We start from the raw sequence: 17,584 nt of genomic DNA, 5'->3' as shown, positions 1-17,584 counted from the left end.
GGGACTACACATGTGTCAAAATAGGAATCTAAGTGGTAAAGGGTTAATTTTAAGTCAATCAGGTCACAAGTTAAACCGACCTTAGTTAAAAACCCTCCCAAAAAAGTGAATCGTGCAAAACAACCAAAATCCAATTCACACACATTATGGTTGAAGTATTCCCCTACATCTATTTAGCTAAAACTATTTATTTGAGCTTGAATGCATAGAAAGCCTAAGGCTTATTTGAAACACTCTCAAGTCTGTGTCCTGGGACTAGAACCAGTACTTGGTGTCCATGGTGGAGATCAAATGAATGCTCCCACAGTGAGAATCACACCTGTGACCTCTTGATCACTAGGTGAACACCATAACAGGATTCCACTACGCCACGGCGACCTATTTGCAATGCATCTTAAAGGTGCCTTTTCACAGATTTTGGCATTTTTTAACTTATTCATAAAATGCTTTATATCGATAAATGTAAACATTGGATCGTAAAAGCTCCAGTAAAAAATCAAGAATAAAACTAAAAAAAGGAAAAGAACATTGCCCGGACCAGGTTTCGAACCAGTGACCCCTGGAGTCCTGCCAGAGTCCTGAAGTAAAAACGCTTTAGCCTACTGAGCTATTCCGCCGAGTACACTTACTTTACGTATTTTATACCTTATATAAGCAATCTTCGTAGTTTCACAGAATTTAACGACAAAAACAGAACTCTCCAAATTATTCAATCGTTTCGCGTTGCAACGCTTTATAATTTTTAGGTTTTAAAATCGTCAAAAGATGCATATAATGGCTATATTAGACCATGGTAAATGTTCAGTAATACTGTTTCCTCACAAATATCATAACTAAAACGAAAATTTGCGAATCTGAAACAACTTTTTTCAATTTTGTCAATTTACCAAAGCGTGAAAAGATCCCTTTAAAGGTTCCATGTGTAGTTGAGGTGTTTGACTTGATTGGTCAATGTTAGCTATTGACTATGACTATATTTAACTAAAACATGTGCAGAGTTGGTTAAATTAAGAAAATGATGTGATAAATACATTTGATTGGTTGATTTGATATTTTTTCATTTATATGAAAATACTTTGCAGAAAATGAATCAATAAAATAACATTCATTCAACACTCCAGTATGTACAGTTTTTCAAAATCATACATAAAATGTTTTCTCCATATAAAATTTTCAAGATCTGCTTATTTGCCAAAAACAATTTAACAAAAGATTAACTAAATGCTGATGGGCTACCTTCCTTATCTGAATCAGAAGGAAAACAATTAGTGAATCCAACAAGTCTGAAGATACACTCAATTATTCAACAGTTATCAGAATTACAACCCAACTATGCTTGGCACATGGACCCTGTTATCAGTTGCAAAACAGAACAGATTTGGGAGAGTCCAGACAGTACTTAGGATGTCTGGGCATACAGGAAAACAATGGAGAAATAGATCAGTGAATAATGGAAAATGTTATAAAAGCTTTAAGATATGGAATTATTTTTGTTTGCCATTGTGTCACAAACATTTACAATCTTTTAAATTTATAGAATTTTCAATTAGGATAATTAAGTGAAATTAAGTTAGGGACAAATTTCTATTTTTTTGTTTTCTGGCATTAACAATTTTCAAACAAGTTTTACTGGGTTACACAGTAAGAATTTTGAGTTTTCAGCATTCATGATCCTTCTTTACTTTTGTCTTAATAAACAAGTGATTATGTTTCTCATAAGAATGCAATCCTAAACATTTGCAAGGGAAACCGAAACTTCAAAATGACCACACACACAGTGTGTGTGATTGTGGGTGTATTTCTTTCCTTATGAGGTCCTTTTGCCCCAGAAACTGCATTTTGTGTGGACCCGCCCTAGAGACTGAATTATGTGTGAACCTGCCCCTGAGATTGCATTGTGTGTGGACCCAGAGTATGTCCCTGCACTCCGACCTAATTAACCCATTTATGCCAAGTGGACTCTCCCATCCTGCTAAATTGGATCAATTTATTTCCAAAATTAGGGTTGTCTAGTATATTTATTTCTATATTGAGAATATTTCTTACAGAAATTCCTTTCAGCAAACAGCGTAGACCCAGATGAGATGCCGCATCATGCAGCGTCTCATTTGTGTCTGTGCTATTTGCCAAGGCCTTATTTCTAGACGCTAGGAATAAATGGGTTAATGTACTAGACACAAGAAAGTTAGGATGAATTTTGAAGTACAGCTGGAAATTTCAGCTATTAAGTTGTTACTGCAAGATAGTCAATTATAGTGTGTTCTTGTATAGTGGGTTAAAACCAGATTACCTACCCAGAGGAAACCCCATTTGTCTGGTAGGGTGACCCCCAACCAAACTCACATGCTGCCCAGAACAGGGATAAAACCCAGGTCGCCTAGGTGAGAAGCGCAAGTACCAACCACTGTATTAACTAGACAGCCACCACAAACACCTTCACTCATAAAACTATATGTGAAGATTCTGATAAGCCCTGCCTCATGCTTTCTTGGCAGCAAATGTTTCCCTGTAAATGCTGGTAACAATCAATTTTTGTTTGGCATTTCAATGTTTACATTAAACACATTGTTGCACTGTGCAAGATAGTTTGATTGTTTCAGGGTTATTGCAAATGTTGTCAGAAAAAGGTTTGACAAGGTTCTCCCAGACAAACACTTTCACCTGCCAAACAATATCTGCAAGATGCCGGCGTTTTGCATGCAGAATTGGGTGTTCATAATCTGTATTGGAAAATGCACAATTGCTTCTCAGAAGAAGGAATTGAAATCATCTCTGTTTTTGTGTGACTTGCTTGACGTTCTAGAATAAATGATTCATTTGAAAGTTGTTTTATGTCGGAAATAAATATTTATTTTCTGTGGAAAATGTCTGGGATTTTTTTCTGGCTGCAAAAAACATTCAAAACAGAAAATGAAACTGTTTATAGCCAAATGAAATAGTTTATAGGACTGTTTATTCAACTGTTCATATGTTTGGATAAAAAAAGTTGTTAAATGTATGAGAGAGACTTTAAAGGGGCCTTTGCACAGATTTTGGCATTTTTTAACTTATTCATTAAATGCTTTATATCGATAAATGTAAACATTGGATCGTAAAAGCTCCAGTAAAAAAATCAAGAATAAAATAAAAAAAAGGAAAAGAACATTGCCCGGACCAGGTTTCGAACCAGTGACCCCTGGAGTCCTGCCAGAGTCCTGAAGTAAAAACGCTTTAGCCTACTGAGCTATTCCGCCGAGTACATATACGTGAAGTATTTTATACGTTATATAAGCAATCTTCGTAGTTTCACAAAATTTAACGACAAAAACAGAACTCTCCAAATTATTCAATCGTTTCGCGTTGCAACGCTTTATAATTTTTAGGTTTTAAAATCGTCAAGAGATGCATATAATGGCTATATTAGACCATGGTAAATGTTCAGTATTACTGTTTCCTCACAAATATCATAACTAAAACGAAAATTTGCGAATCTGAAACAACTTTTTTCAATTTTGTCAATTTACCAAAGCGTGAAAAGATCCCTTTAAATAGCCTAGTAAATTGAGAAATGCAAGTAAAATGTAAAATTAAAGACACAATTATTGCAGATCTTTTTTAAAACGAGGTAAGCATATTTTATAACTAAACAAAGGCTACAAACTTTAGGCTTAAAACAAACTTTTAATACAACTTTAAAATACATTTTATGACAACTAAGTTACTTTTAGATCATGACTTTTGGAACAATCCGCACCAGTTTTTGGATTGTCTGTAAGTTGTTTTGTTTTTTCCATCATTTTCTATTGTCACAAAATAATAATTAATTATAATGAACACATCAAAGACCACAGCTCTTTACATTGCATTATAATTTAAAACAAGAGATGTATTTGTCAGAAACACAATGCACCCTATTGCGCCGCATTGAAGCCATATATTTTACCTTTGACCTTGAAGAATGACCTTGACCTTTCAGAACTCAAAATGTGCAGCTCCATGAGATACACATGCATGCCAAATATCAAGTTGCTATCCTCAATATTGCAAAAGTTATGACCAAGGTTAAAGTTTTAAGTGACAGACACACACATACAATGACAGACAGACAGACAGACAGACAGACAGGCCAAAAACAATATACCCCCGATCATTCGATCCAGGGACATAAAAAACAATTCCTGTAGAAAAGATCCTTAAATGTGCAAAAATAAATGCAATCTAGAAATAAATACTAGTACACTTTCATATTTTACCATTTACTTTAAGCAAATATAATAAAGCCTCTAACAGCACAAAGCCGGAAGTTCCTGATAAAAGTAACAAAGCTGCACTCTGGGAAAAAAGGGCTTAACGCATGTGTGTAAAGTGCCATCTCAGATAAGCCTCTGCAGTCAGCACAGGCTTATCTGGGACAACAATTACCGCATTTACATGGAATTTTTTGTTTAATCCTTTCCCACTCAGAGGCAAAGTGAAAATGGCTAGGTGCAAACAGCATAAAACCAGAACAGCCTGTGAGTAACTCGCAGCATGTTCAGGTTTTATGCTCTTTGCTTCTCATCAGTATCTAATGGTTGGAAATGGAGCCTTTAAAACTTAATTCTAGTAAGAAAGGCCTTCAATGAAATATAACTTTCTAAGGGACTACAAATGCGTCAAAATACGTATCTTAGTGGTAAAGGGTTACAGTATGTCTCTTAATTAGAAATAGAAATCCAGTCTAGGCATTAAGCCCTGTTTTCCCAGAGCAAGGGTAGATTGTGTTTTATCTCATCTCATTACAACACCTCTTGTTTGACTGAGTCTTCACTGCTCCTCCCACATTAAAACAACCTTTTGTTACCCAAAATAGCAAATTGTTTACATAACTGTGAAAAGGCATTGAACCTTTGAATGCCAAGTTTCTATCAAGCTATTTCACCATGTTATTTAAACTCAAACATTTGCAAGGATTTCACATTGGCCCATTAAATTAACAGGCCTTAAAAAATGTCCACATAATATATATCACAGCATCTTTGAGAAGAAGCAATAAAATGCAACAGGTCTTTCAATTTGTTTGACAGTCAGTTCTTATGTCTTCCAATTTTTACAAGCAAAACCCAAAATGAAAGGTTCATCTCACATCAATTATAATGCTTCCAGCAAAGCTTTGATACTTGCATGGATGATATCTTCAAACACAATCATTAAATATAATTATTGTTGGTACTGTAAAACAGCAGATGTATATTCTTACTTTCTCTGTCCCATTTCCAGTATAATTTCCAACCAATTATACTTAATAGTTCATAAAAAATAGACAGCCTCAGAACAGAACATTACTTTCACCCTACCTGAATCAATACACCTGCCCCTTCATCCCCCAGAAGAAATTTAGGAGGCATTTTAATTGGCAAAGTTCTGTTTCTTTTACCCAATCACTTAACAGCCTGCCAGAAATATTATTCCACAGCTTGTTTTTACATAATTAAGGAAATGGTTTTGATTTGATTTACCCTTGTGGCAAACGATGAAGAAGAAAAGTAAGAGTTATTAATGTACAAATAGTCCAAAAACATTTCAACATCAGGTAAAATTGAAGTGATAATAAAGATAAGGAACAGTTAAACTGCTGACAGTTGCTGTCATGGCTAAACAGAGTTCCAGACATTCTGTCAAACATTGTGAATATCAGGACATACAAAACAATTTTGAAGTTTTTTGGTTATCAAAATATTGCAAGGGAGACAACAAAAATAGAAGCTATTTTCAATCCAGGAAGAGTTACTCATACACAATTAGAATCATATGGATCACTAACAAAATTCAATATTTACTCCAATAAAACCTGTAATTGGTTAAAAAAAATTAAAACATAATTCACACAGAGGCGGCTGAACAGCATCTGATTGAAATCTTATTTAAATCAATGCATAATGACGTATATGGAAGGGATATAATACATGTAATTAAATATGGAAATTTCAATTATAGTACCACATAACTGAATTACTTATGCAAAGTTTTTTATTATATTTATACAGAAACATATTTCAAAAACATGACTTGAAATTTCACAAACAGCATCTGCTTATTTTCCATCTCAATATAATATTACTACACAACCAAAAATTCACAAACATTACACAAATTCCACAAACAACCCTGGTGTACCTGTAGTTTGCACTTACAGTGACAGATTCCATAAAAGCTGAGTTTCGTCCATGATAAGCCTGTGCAGACTGCACAGGCTTATCTTGAACGACACTCTACGCACATGCATTAAGCGAGCGTACCTGTAGTTCGCACTTGCGGTGGCAGATATATCGACATACTGTGCACGCTGACCCCAGGTGCCAGACCTGCTGTCGACAGTAGAAACAGACACGCGGGCGCTGGAACTGGTAGAAACGGAACTTGTGACGTATACGACGGGGCTCATCTGACTGGAATAAAATGTTTCAGGGGTAATAGAATTGGTAATTTAGAGGTAATAACAGGGGATAATTGACTTTGTGATTTGGGGGTAATGTGTAAGATTGATTATAGAATTTGAACGAGGGTTTAATAATGTATAATTATGGGGTAATAAAATAGGTAACAAGGGTTATTGATAAGGTTTCAGGGGGTAATAGAGTATAGAGTAATAGCATAGGGTGTAATAGAAAAGGTAATGTAACAGAGGTTTATCAAATAAGAAATGTAACAAGGAAACTATAAAGTAATCCCATCGTGATATTGGTAGGTCATAACCTTATACCTTGGCTACATACAAATATGAATAGGCAAAGATACAAGTGTCCACTGTGACCTTGAAGCCAGGGACATGGTTGTCACACCTGACTTGTTGTCTTTATATGAAGATCATTTTTGCAAATTTATTTTGGAATCCATTGCTTGTAACCGAAGTTATCACCCAGAAAAAAAAGTAGTTTCACTATACACATAAACCGTTAAAACGAAATCTCCCAAGAGTGGATTGTGACCTTGACCTTGCAGGCCATACATCATCTTGATCAAATGATGTATGATGCCAATTCATTTAGAAATACCAACGTTTACAACAAAGTTATGAGCTGGGCATTAAACAATTACAAAACAAACACAAGCAATCACATAAAAACCAAACACCCAAATGCATAAACACACAGTGACAGGAATAACACTCTATTCCCTCCCGCCATTATCATGACAGGGTGGTGGTAATAAACCATGCTTAATCAAAGCGCTGAAGGCACTGAAGTTATTCGCTGTTGTCGTCCTTGAATAGCTTGTGCGCATTGCACAGGCTAATCAGTGTGCACAGGCTAATCTTATTTGACATGCATTAAGCCCCATTTTCCCTGAAAGCAGCCATTATGTACAGATTTCAATGATAAACACTAGACTGGCCCTGATAAACACTAGACTGGCCAATGTCGACTTACAAGCTGGTAAATAAACCCACTAAAGAAGTAATTAGCAGACGCTCCTAAGCTTTCGTCGTCTGCAGTGCAGACAGGCAGCGGTAATCGTTCCTAGCATAGTGAGTTACAGTCCTTAGCGTAGCGCATTAGCTAGCTAAGCACATACTGATTTGCAAAACATGCTCTGTAAATTTAGTCAGCCGCTAATGCGACCAACTACAAACTATTAAAATGACATGAGCCGTGATCTGTGAAAAGGGGGTTTAATGCATGTGAGTAAAGTGTTGTCCCATTTTAGCCTGTGCATTCCCCAAAGGCTATTCAGGTACAACACTTTCCACCTGAACTGGATTTTTGCCATCGAGAGACTTTCTTTAAACAGAAAATATCATAAAAGCGGAAAGTCTGTGTGGACTGCACAGGCTAATCTGGGAAGACACTTTACGCACATGCATTAAACCACCTTTTTACAGAGCATACCTCACATGGAGTCAGCAGTGTGATGACCAACTCAACATCAAAGCTTCAGGAGAATAAGGGTGGGATTGCGGAATGTTGATAGCATCATAGAAACACAACACCTGCTGGGGATAATTAACTAATTAACAGTTGTAATAGCCTTAATTACAGATGCCTGTGAAACATGAGCTTTGCAATGGAGCATTGTATTAACTGTGGTCCTAATTGGTATAAGTGTGTTTTGAATGACTCAGAGACAAACAAAATCATGCTTTTATTGAATGTGTCCTTTATCATCGAGAAATTTTAATGCAGATAAATAAATAAAATATACATAATGATTCCTATCCAAAGTGGGACTTTAATTAATTCAGTTTTTAGTAATTTTAGTGTCTCAAAGTGGTACACAGGCACATCAATTTGGAGACCCAGTTTAATTCCCACTCCTAGCATATGTGAGATTGGTTTGAGTTCACCATACCGGACACTACCGTTTCTTCTAGGTACTCAAGTTTTTGCCCAAAAGCTCATGACCACATTCAAACTGAATATCTTTCAGTACAAAAATAAACAGCTGGTAATTGTAGCTTTAATTCAAAATTCGTCCCAGGACCTTAGTTTAAACCATTTATTTAGTTTAAAACTATTTGTTTTAGCTTGATTGCAACAAAAACCTAAGGCTCATTTGAAACACTCTCAAGGCTGTTTCCTGTTTCACCAGTGCTTGATGTCTATGGTGGAGACCTAATGAAGGCTCACACAGCGGGGATCAAACCCTTAACATCCTGGTCACTGGACAGACACCATATCCACTACGCCACTGCGACTTTTTAACGACACAGCATCCCAGGGCCTTGCCTTTTGAAGACAATGTCACATTTTTATCATCAACCATGAAAATATATCACACTTGTATCATCAACCATAAACATATCACACTTTTATCATCAACCATAAACAGATATCACACTTTTATCATCAACCATGACCATACATCACACTTGTATCGTCAAGCTTGAACATATATCACACTAATGTAATATTGAACCATGAACAGATATCACAATTTTATCATCAACCACAAACAGATATCATATTTTATCATCAACAATGAACAGATATCACACTTTTATCGTCAACAATGAACAAATATAACACTTGTATCATAAACCATGAACATATATCACACTGTTTTCATGAACCATAAACAGATATCATATTTTTATCATCAACCATAAACATATATCACACTTTTATCATCAACCATAAACATATATAACACTTATTCATGAACCATAAAAATATATCACACTTTTATCATCGACCATGAACAGATATCACACTTTTAGCATAAACCACAAACAATCTACAACTCAAGACAGGAAAACTGGAAGAACATGCAGCTTAAGTTGTACTGAAGCTGAAGGTTATGAAGTTCAAGGTCATGAAAATCAACAGCAAGAACGGAGACAAAGTGAAGGTTATAGACAGCCACAGTTTGAAGGGTTTTCATACATCTGGCAAGCCCACAACATCGGCAGAAAGACAAAATCATCCCATTGGTGCAAAAAGATACCATGTGACATTGAAATTAGGAGGCACATTGTACCTTTTTGCACCAATTGGGCAAAATCATCCATGTTCAAGCCCTTAGACCACCTGGAGGTGATCCTGTGAGGAAGGAATGAAGAACTGTAACTACACCTGGAGCCCAAGGGAACATAAGTCAAGTAAGTCAAGAGTCTGGTCTTGTCAGTACTACTGTATACAGTCAAACCTGAATTCAGCGGTCAGTCAAGGGAAATGATCAAAGTGACCGTTGTCCACAGGTGACCGTTGAATTCGGATCACAATTTTAAGAAGGTTGGTCAGTTGGTAGTATTACTACGTCGTTACCCCACCCAGTCGTTTGCATACAGTGTAAAACAAATGCTCATTGCATTAACAAATCATAATAACAGCATTAACTTACGCGTGTACATTGAATAATAGAGAATAATATCTTTTAGATTGATTTAATTTCATATTGTTAAATTAAGCAATGACTTTATCAACGCTGGTATAATTGTTTACTCATGCATCTCATTCATTCAGTAAATAAAGCTTGTCACGTTCCGTTGACGTCACGTCCGTAAAAGTCTAAAAAGCGGATTCGGTGTCATAAACCGATAGTACGGTGTAATTGTACCGTTCAAATTCAAAGAAATAGCGGTCATTTAATTTAGCGATAATTACTTTCAACAAGTCATAAACTCTGATATATTTTCTTTTGAAAATACCCCCACAATTATCCCCGGAAAAGAAACCTTCTCAACACCTTATAAGTTGTTTACTCGCAGCGGGCCGCTTTTATAATATCATAGACAATTACCGCATTCAGACGCTTTAAACACAAAATAGACAGACAAATAATGTGCTGTGTTTTTAATTTTCGCAACTCGAGACGACTGACGCGTGACCGTTGATTTCAGGTCAAAGATGAATTTCGGAGTGGAATATAGTGGCCGTTGGCCGTTATGTTCAGGTGGCCGTTAAATTCAAGTGTAATATAGTGTTTTTCGTCGGGGAGATTCCAGACTGACCGTTGTCTGCAGGTGACCGGTAAATTCAGGTGGCCATTAGGTCAGTTTCGACTGTACATGCAAATGGCCTGTTTGACCAACAACAAAATACCTTTATAACCGCTCCCTTATTTTAAACTTGCCCAAAAATGTTGAGGCATACAAAAATACAACTGATTTTTTCGTATGATATTGGCTTTTTGTGTATGCAAAATGCAATTTAATGCATGCATTTTGCATACACAAAAAGCCAATGCACATAAACATTCATCAGTCAATGTTTGAAAATAAATTGAAATTATAATCAAGAAAATGGATGCAATTTCATCCATAATTAATGACAGTATGGCATTGATCAAACTGAAGATTGAAATAATGAAATATTCATCAAAAGTATGCATTAGTTTATAACCTACCATACTAGATTTAGAAGAAATACTTGTTGATATTTTAACATTGGGGAGTTAAATAATTTCAGGTTAGCTATTCTATAGTGGAAATAAACTAAAAGGTCATTTTGCCAAAACTCAATTCATCACAGCCCCTGTTGTTGTTTTTTTGTTCAAATTCCAGGCCAGTATTCGGCCTTATTCCTAATGGAAAAAGGTATCAATTTTACATAAATGGGACCTAAAATTTCCCCATTGTAGGTCAATTTATTTTTTTTCCAAGTTATTATTCATCAAGCTCTATATTAAGTTCAACCTTAGTAGATAAAATATTGAAAACACTTTTATTATCAACTTTAAAACATTTGTAAGCAAAACAACAACAACACTAATTTCCCAATTTAAGTCAAAATGCAACAATTTTTTTGCAAATCAAAACGGATCCCGCCCCATTTCCAAAATAGTAAAAAAAAAACTCGGAAGCCTGAAATGCCTTTGTTTGAGACCATGATTACATTTGAGTGATGTCCACCAAGAAGTTGAAGGGGATATTAAATCTTAAGTTTCAAGATATAATTTCAGACCTTTAAATTGTTGTGACAAAGTGGATATGGTGTCCAAAATAGCAATTGGGAGGTCATGGGTTCGACAGAGCCCCACTGGAAGTATTCCTTCGATGTCCCCAAACATGCCAGAATTGGACTCGAAATTGTTTCAATAATCCTTAGGTTTGCAATCGAGCCTTAAAAACAAATAGGTATATGTCCAGACCAATGTAAGTACGTACTGACGAACCAAGTGCAATTGTTAATGCCAGACTTTCTCAATGATTATTAAATGTTCTTCTCCTTAAAGGTCCATTATGCAGTACAAAAACTGTGGATATTACTACTTAAAGAAACTTAAATGGAGGCCGACAATGACAAATAAAACAAGCAAATTCGTTGAATTGATTTCCCCCGCCACTCTAAAATGTTTGTGACAGGCAGGCAGACGAACAGAATGACAGTGGGACGTACGGAATCACAGCTGGATGGACGGAATGATGGACAACGCAAACACCTACACTCGAAATCAACAAATATTTTGTTCAATATTTGCAAAAAATTAAGTAAACACATAAAAAATCAATGTTCCTGATAGCAAAAGCCAAAATTTCAATGCTTGATGTGGTCTGGTAACATAGATTACATGTGATACAAATTGCTCTTTATTATTTTTTTGTGTCCCGAAATATTCCATGTGAATTTCCAGCTACAATATCTGAACATTTACAAGCAAACACGCTATTGGCTTCGGGCAGCTCCGGAAGCACAACGTAGTTTGCATAAATGCATCGTTCTTCCAACGCTGCCAAAAGCCAGTCTTGCGATCACTTGTAAATGTTCAGATATTGTGGCGGGAAATTAACATGGAATATATTGTCGCACCAAAAATAAAAAGCTATTATATCTCGTTAAATCTATGTTACTATACCACATCTAGCATTGAAATTTCGGCTATTACTTTAAGGAACACTGATTATTTATGGGTCAACTTTATTTTACTTAATATTTTGTCAAATATTCGTTTATTTTGAGTATTCAATGTTACTTTAAATAACTTCATTATTATACTAACATTGGAAGATTTGCTTAATTTACTTTCTGGTTTAACATCAAATGTATATATTTTATTTAGAAAAGATAAGAAATGTTCAAATGACAAGTGTATACCTTATTCTAAGAGCTTAATGAGCCCTGATCGATAACGAGAAATCATCCTTGACTCTATTTGTCAGTTCTTTTTAATACAAAATATAATCTTAAAGGTGCAAGAATCAATTTAATTTCCTGTTTGACAGTACATTCAATCAAATCCAAAATAAACTGTGATCCCTCACTGATGGGTAGTCGATTATAACATACAGAAAACTAAATTAAGCGTGGTAATTAATGATCCACTGCTCCTATCTGTCATCGTACAGTAGAGCACTCAGTCCTTCAATCATGGTACAAAGGTGTCAGTTGATACCAGCAACCCCCAACTCAGAGCAACCAAGTGATCTGAGGTAACAATGTCTGACAGATAGGATTACGCCCCTGTTTAAGCACTTCAAAGGGAATATTTGATAATTGCTGAACAATAGGTTAACATGCACTGATTATATGGCATGTCGGGTCAAATAATGATGCAGATTTTTGACTGGCTTATTGTCAACAAATACAGTAAACAATAGACTGCTGTATACCCTAGATTATACTACAGAACTCTTCCACTCTTCATGCTGCTCAGATTTCAGATGTTTGCTAAATGATTGAAATCAGACATAAAAATGTCTTTGATAAGTTGGAGTGACAACAAAAAAAACCTGATTTTACCAAAATCGCTGAAGTGAACTATTCATGAGCCTAGTGGATGGAAATTTAAAAGGCCTTGATCAATAAGGAAAACTGATCTAATAAAATAATGTATGTAATATACATATAATTTTTTTTTTGGTCTAGGACTTGTATATTTAAATCAAGTTTTTATGCTGCATATAGATATTCAATGGATTAAAGTAGTCATATTAATACATGTTTAAAATTACAGCAGGTGCAATATGCCCAGGCGAAATGAAGGCCATATGACCATGGTCTACCATGGTAGACCATGGTTAAACCATGGTCGACCATGGTCATATGACCATGGTTTACCATGGTAGACCATGTTTTGTTAAATGGCACCACAGTCTTTGACCATGGTCATCATGACCATGGTCAAATAACATGGTCGACCATGGTCAAATACCATGGTTGACCATGGTTAAATAACATGGTCGACCATGGTCAAAAAATGACCATGGTCAAAGACCGTGGTGCCATTTAACAAAACGTGGTTTGCCATGGTCTACCATGGTCATATGACCATGGTCGACCATGGTCTACCATGGTATACCATAGTCATATGGCCTTCATTTCGCCTGGGCGTGCTACTTAGAAATGTGTCCTCCTCTTTAGACCTGCTAGCGCTAGGACTGGTTTATCTTTATCAACTTACATTCATAATTCTTTCTTTGCAAAGTCAGTAAAAAACATCAGCATATTATTCTAATTTTTGGTTTTATATGTGCTTACATATGTACGGGGGGGGGTTAAGTCTGGTATTGCAGTAAGAATTATCAGCTGGTTACAAAAGCCTCATAAGTCTAATCACCCTTTATCAAATACCGGTAAGTCCCCTTTCTCAGTACATTACCAGAAGTTCAAAAAGACAATCACTGTGCAGCACTGCATGTTTATCAAGAGCAAAACAGCATCACTGTTAGTAACAGCAATACATGGAATGAATCTTGGTGTTTTTAGAGGAAATGATTCCATTTTCATAACTATAATTATGGTCTGCATTTAACCACAGTGTGTGTAGATTGACTACAAAACACAGCCAGGCCCCAGGCCTTGGGTCCACAGGGTGTTAATTATTAACCAATTTATGTCACAGGGGCAGAAATCCCTTGTCAATTAACGGATTGGTTAAGGCCATATTTAGGATGAAGCGGTTGGCTTGAAAAAAAAACATTGAACAATGTTTGGGATTTACTGGAATTGTCTTGAAAAATTAAGTAATTCGAAAAAAACATTGTTGGCATGTATCAAATGTGAAGTTAAGACGTTGAAGGGTTCAATGTTGATGATGAGGGAGAGATAACCCTTTCCCACTCAGAAGCAAAGTGAAAATGGATATTTGCAAACAGCATAAAACCAGAACACGCAGCCTGCAAGTTACCTGCAGTCTATTCAGGTTTTATGCTTTTTGCTGCTCACCTTAGTATCTAGGGGTGGGAAATAAGCCTTTAAAACTTGAATCTAGTAAGAAAGGTCTTTAATTAAATTGAACTTTCTAAGAGACTACAAATGTGTCAAAATACGTATCTAAGTTGTAAAGGGCAAAATAAGTATCTAAGTGGAAAAGGGTTAAATATGTATCTAAGTGGTAAAGGTTTAAAGATTGACTTCACCCTGGTCCCAGGCTTAGAGACCCCAGGGTGCTAATCATTACCCAATTAATGTCACAGGGGCAGAAATCCCTTGTCATTTACTGGTAAGGTTAAGGCAATTGTTGGGATGTAATGGATGGGGTGAAAAAAGCTTGAACAATCTTTGGGATTTAGGACTTCAGGCTTGAAAAAGAAGTATATAGGAAAAACATTGTTGGCATGTAGAAAATAAGAAGTTTAGCAGTTTAAGGGTTCACCGTTCATTATTAGGATAAGATTAAATATTCATTTTATACCAAAAATTTCTAATAACAAATAAAAATGTTAAAAAATCAAGTAATAATAAGACTATTGCCAAGCAATATAAGTCCCCTACCAGTGAAACTCCACCATTTTCAGCAATATTTGTAGTCTATTTGTTGCCATAGCAACCATAATTCTTGATATAGCAACAGAATGCAATGACGTGCATAATCTCCATATTGCCATCTATCCAATTGTTTCAAGTTTCATGAAAAAATATCAAGAACTTTTAAAGTTATCGCAGGATCCACCATTTTCAGCAATATTTCTAGTCTATTTGTTGCCATAGCAACCATAATTCTTGACATAGGAACAAAATGAAATGACGTGCATAATTTCAGTATTGCCATCTGTCCATGTTTCAAGTTTCATGAAAAAATATGAAGAACTTTTCAAGTTATTGCAGGATCCAGAAAAGTGTGATGGACTGACGGACTCACAGACTGACACACACAGCGCAAACCATAAGTCCTCTCCGGAAAACTTAACAAATGTGGTAACTTTATTAGAAAATGAATATATTAACAACGTAACAGTAATGTTGTAAATGAACTATAAGTAAACAAGGTGTGGAGCCCTTATTTATAGTCAATAATGCTTGTACTAGGTTTACAAGATGAACCAATTGCAAATGTTTGACCTTAAGCATTTAAAGTGACCTTGACCTTCAAGGTCGGTCAACATTTTGGGTACATTAATAAACAAGAGCTGTGTTTGTCAAACACAATGCCCCCTACTGCGCCACTTTGAAGCCATATATTTGACCTTTGACCTTGAAGAATGACCTTGACCTTTCACCAATCAAAATGTGCAGCTCCATGAGATACACATGCATGCCAAATATCAAGTTGCTATCATCAATATTGCAAAAGTTATGACCAAGTTTAAAGTTTTGGGACAAATCACACATACAATGAAAGACAGACAGACACATAATATACCCCTGATCATTTGATGGGGGGGGGGGGGTGGTGCATACAAAAATAAATAATAACATATGGACAAGCAGTTGCAATGCTAAATTTAACCTTTGACCTTTAAGTATGACCTTTATATATGATATTGACCTTTGAGGTAGGGAGACACACAATACATGGTCTCATCGTGGTGTTTTTTGTGGTCAATTATTTTACAACTGCAAGATGAATGACACAGTTACAGTCCAAACAATTTTTTTGGCCAAATTGGACATTTGACCTCTATTTGTGACCTTTACCTTTGAGGTAGGGAGACAGAGGTTACACACAAGATGTTATTTCATGATATTGGAAATTTGTGGGGCATTATTTTAAACTTGCAGAATGGATGACAATGTTTAAGTCCCAAAAATCTCAACAAATGTACGCTCATACACATTAGCACAAACACAGGACTATTGTGACTAATATATCAAGCTTTTCTTAACAGGACTTGACAAAAAGTGAAATCTCATTACTTGAAAAGTTAAACCTTCAAAATCCAAAATAAATCAAAATGTTGGAAACTCATATAAATAAAATATGAATTTAAAAACAAAGATTTACAAACAAAGAGAAAGAAGAGAAGTGTTTGCCAGAAACAGAATGCCCCCTACTTCGCCGCTTTGATTTTTTTTTTTAACTTTGACCTTGAAGGATGACCTTAAACTTTTACCACTCAAAATATGCAGCTCATTGAGATACACATGCATGCCAAATATGAAGTTGCTATATGCAACATAACTTAAGTTATTGCAAAAGTTTAAACAAGGTTAAAGTTTGTGACAGACAGACACATACAACATTGACAGACAGACAGACAGGCCAAAAACAATATACCCCCGATCATTCGATCCGGGGTCATAAAGAAATGTGTAATAAAATCTTACTACTAAAATGGAATGAAAACATTATTTGATCAAATCTCTGGGAAAATGCCGCCTGCCACTTGCAAACTCAAGTGCCTGATATCCATCATCATAGCAGAAATCACAGAATTCAAATCAATATTTATGTTGTTGTCAACAGGAACTCTAATACCACCAGGTGCCATTCACTTTGCATCAGGTAACCATAATCATGAGTTATCACCACAGCCATGGCTGTGTTTACATGGCACAATCTGCAGGCTGTCAATTGAGTTGTTGCTAATAACAGTATAATGTGACAATAGTTCTTGAAGAATCTTACAAAATCAATCATCACAAAAAACAGTTGTCATAGCTGTATTATAAATTATGAGATCAAAAATGAACCTGAATTATAATAACAGAATATTACATGAACAATTTAAAATGGCTGAAGAAGCAAAATATGACAGAAATTAAAATGTAAATTACTTCACCCGTGTCATGCAAAAATGGGTCTTATGCAATATGAAGCTAGTGTAACTAGAGACCAGTGAGCGCTTTTGAACAATATGGTCAGGAATCAGGAGCTCCATGTCGTGACCAAACATCATGCTTGATTTTTAAGCTTGAGGCCACAAAATTGTGTTTTATTTTTTTAGCTGTCAGTGTAGCCTGTGAAAAAACTATGAGATTGCGCAGGCTAGTTATTATTTTATATCTTATATAATGCAAAAAATTAC

General features: G+C 35.6%; 1 protein-coding gene across 3 annotated transcripts in view; it reads right to left on the bottom strand.

The window, feature by feature from the left end:
- The window catches only part of LOC127846924 (tensin-1-like), a 363,784-nt gene that overhangs the window by 249,552 nt on the left and 96,648 nt on the right, over positions 1 to 17,584 (bottom strand). For all 3 annotated transcript variants that reach the window (XM_052378347.1, XM_052378349.1, XM_052378348.1), the window contains exon 2: positions 6,258 to 6,407. In XM_052378347.1, the coding sequence (XP_052234307.1) occupies positions 6,258 to 6,407 (150 nt within the window). The remainder of the gene's footprint in view (positions 1 to 6,257; positions 6,408 to 17,584) is intronic.

The sequence above is a fragment of the Dreissena polymorpha genome, chromosome 10 (assembly GCF_020536995.1).
Source record: "Dreissena polymorpha isolate Duluth1 chromosome 10, UMN_Dpol_1.0, whole genome shotgun sequence".
Lineage (NCBI taxonomy): Eukaryota > Metazoa > Mollusca > Bivalvia > Myida > Dreissenidae > Dreissena > Dreissena polymorpha.
This window is presented reverse-complemented; position numbering and strand designations above follow the sequence as displayed.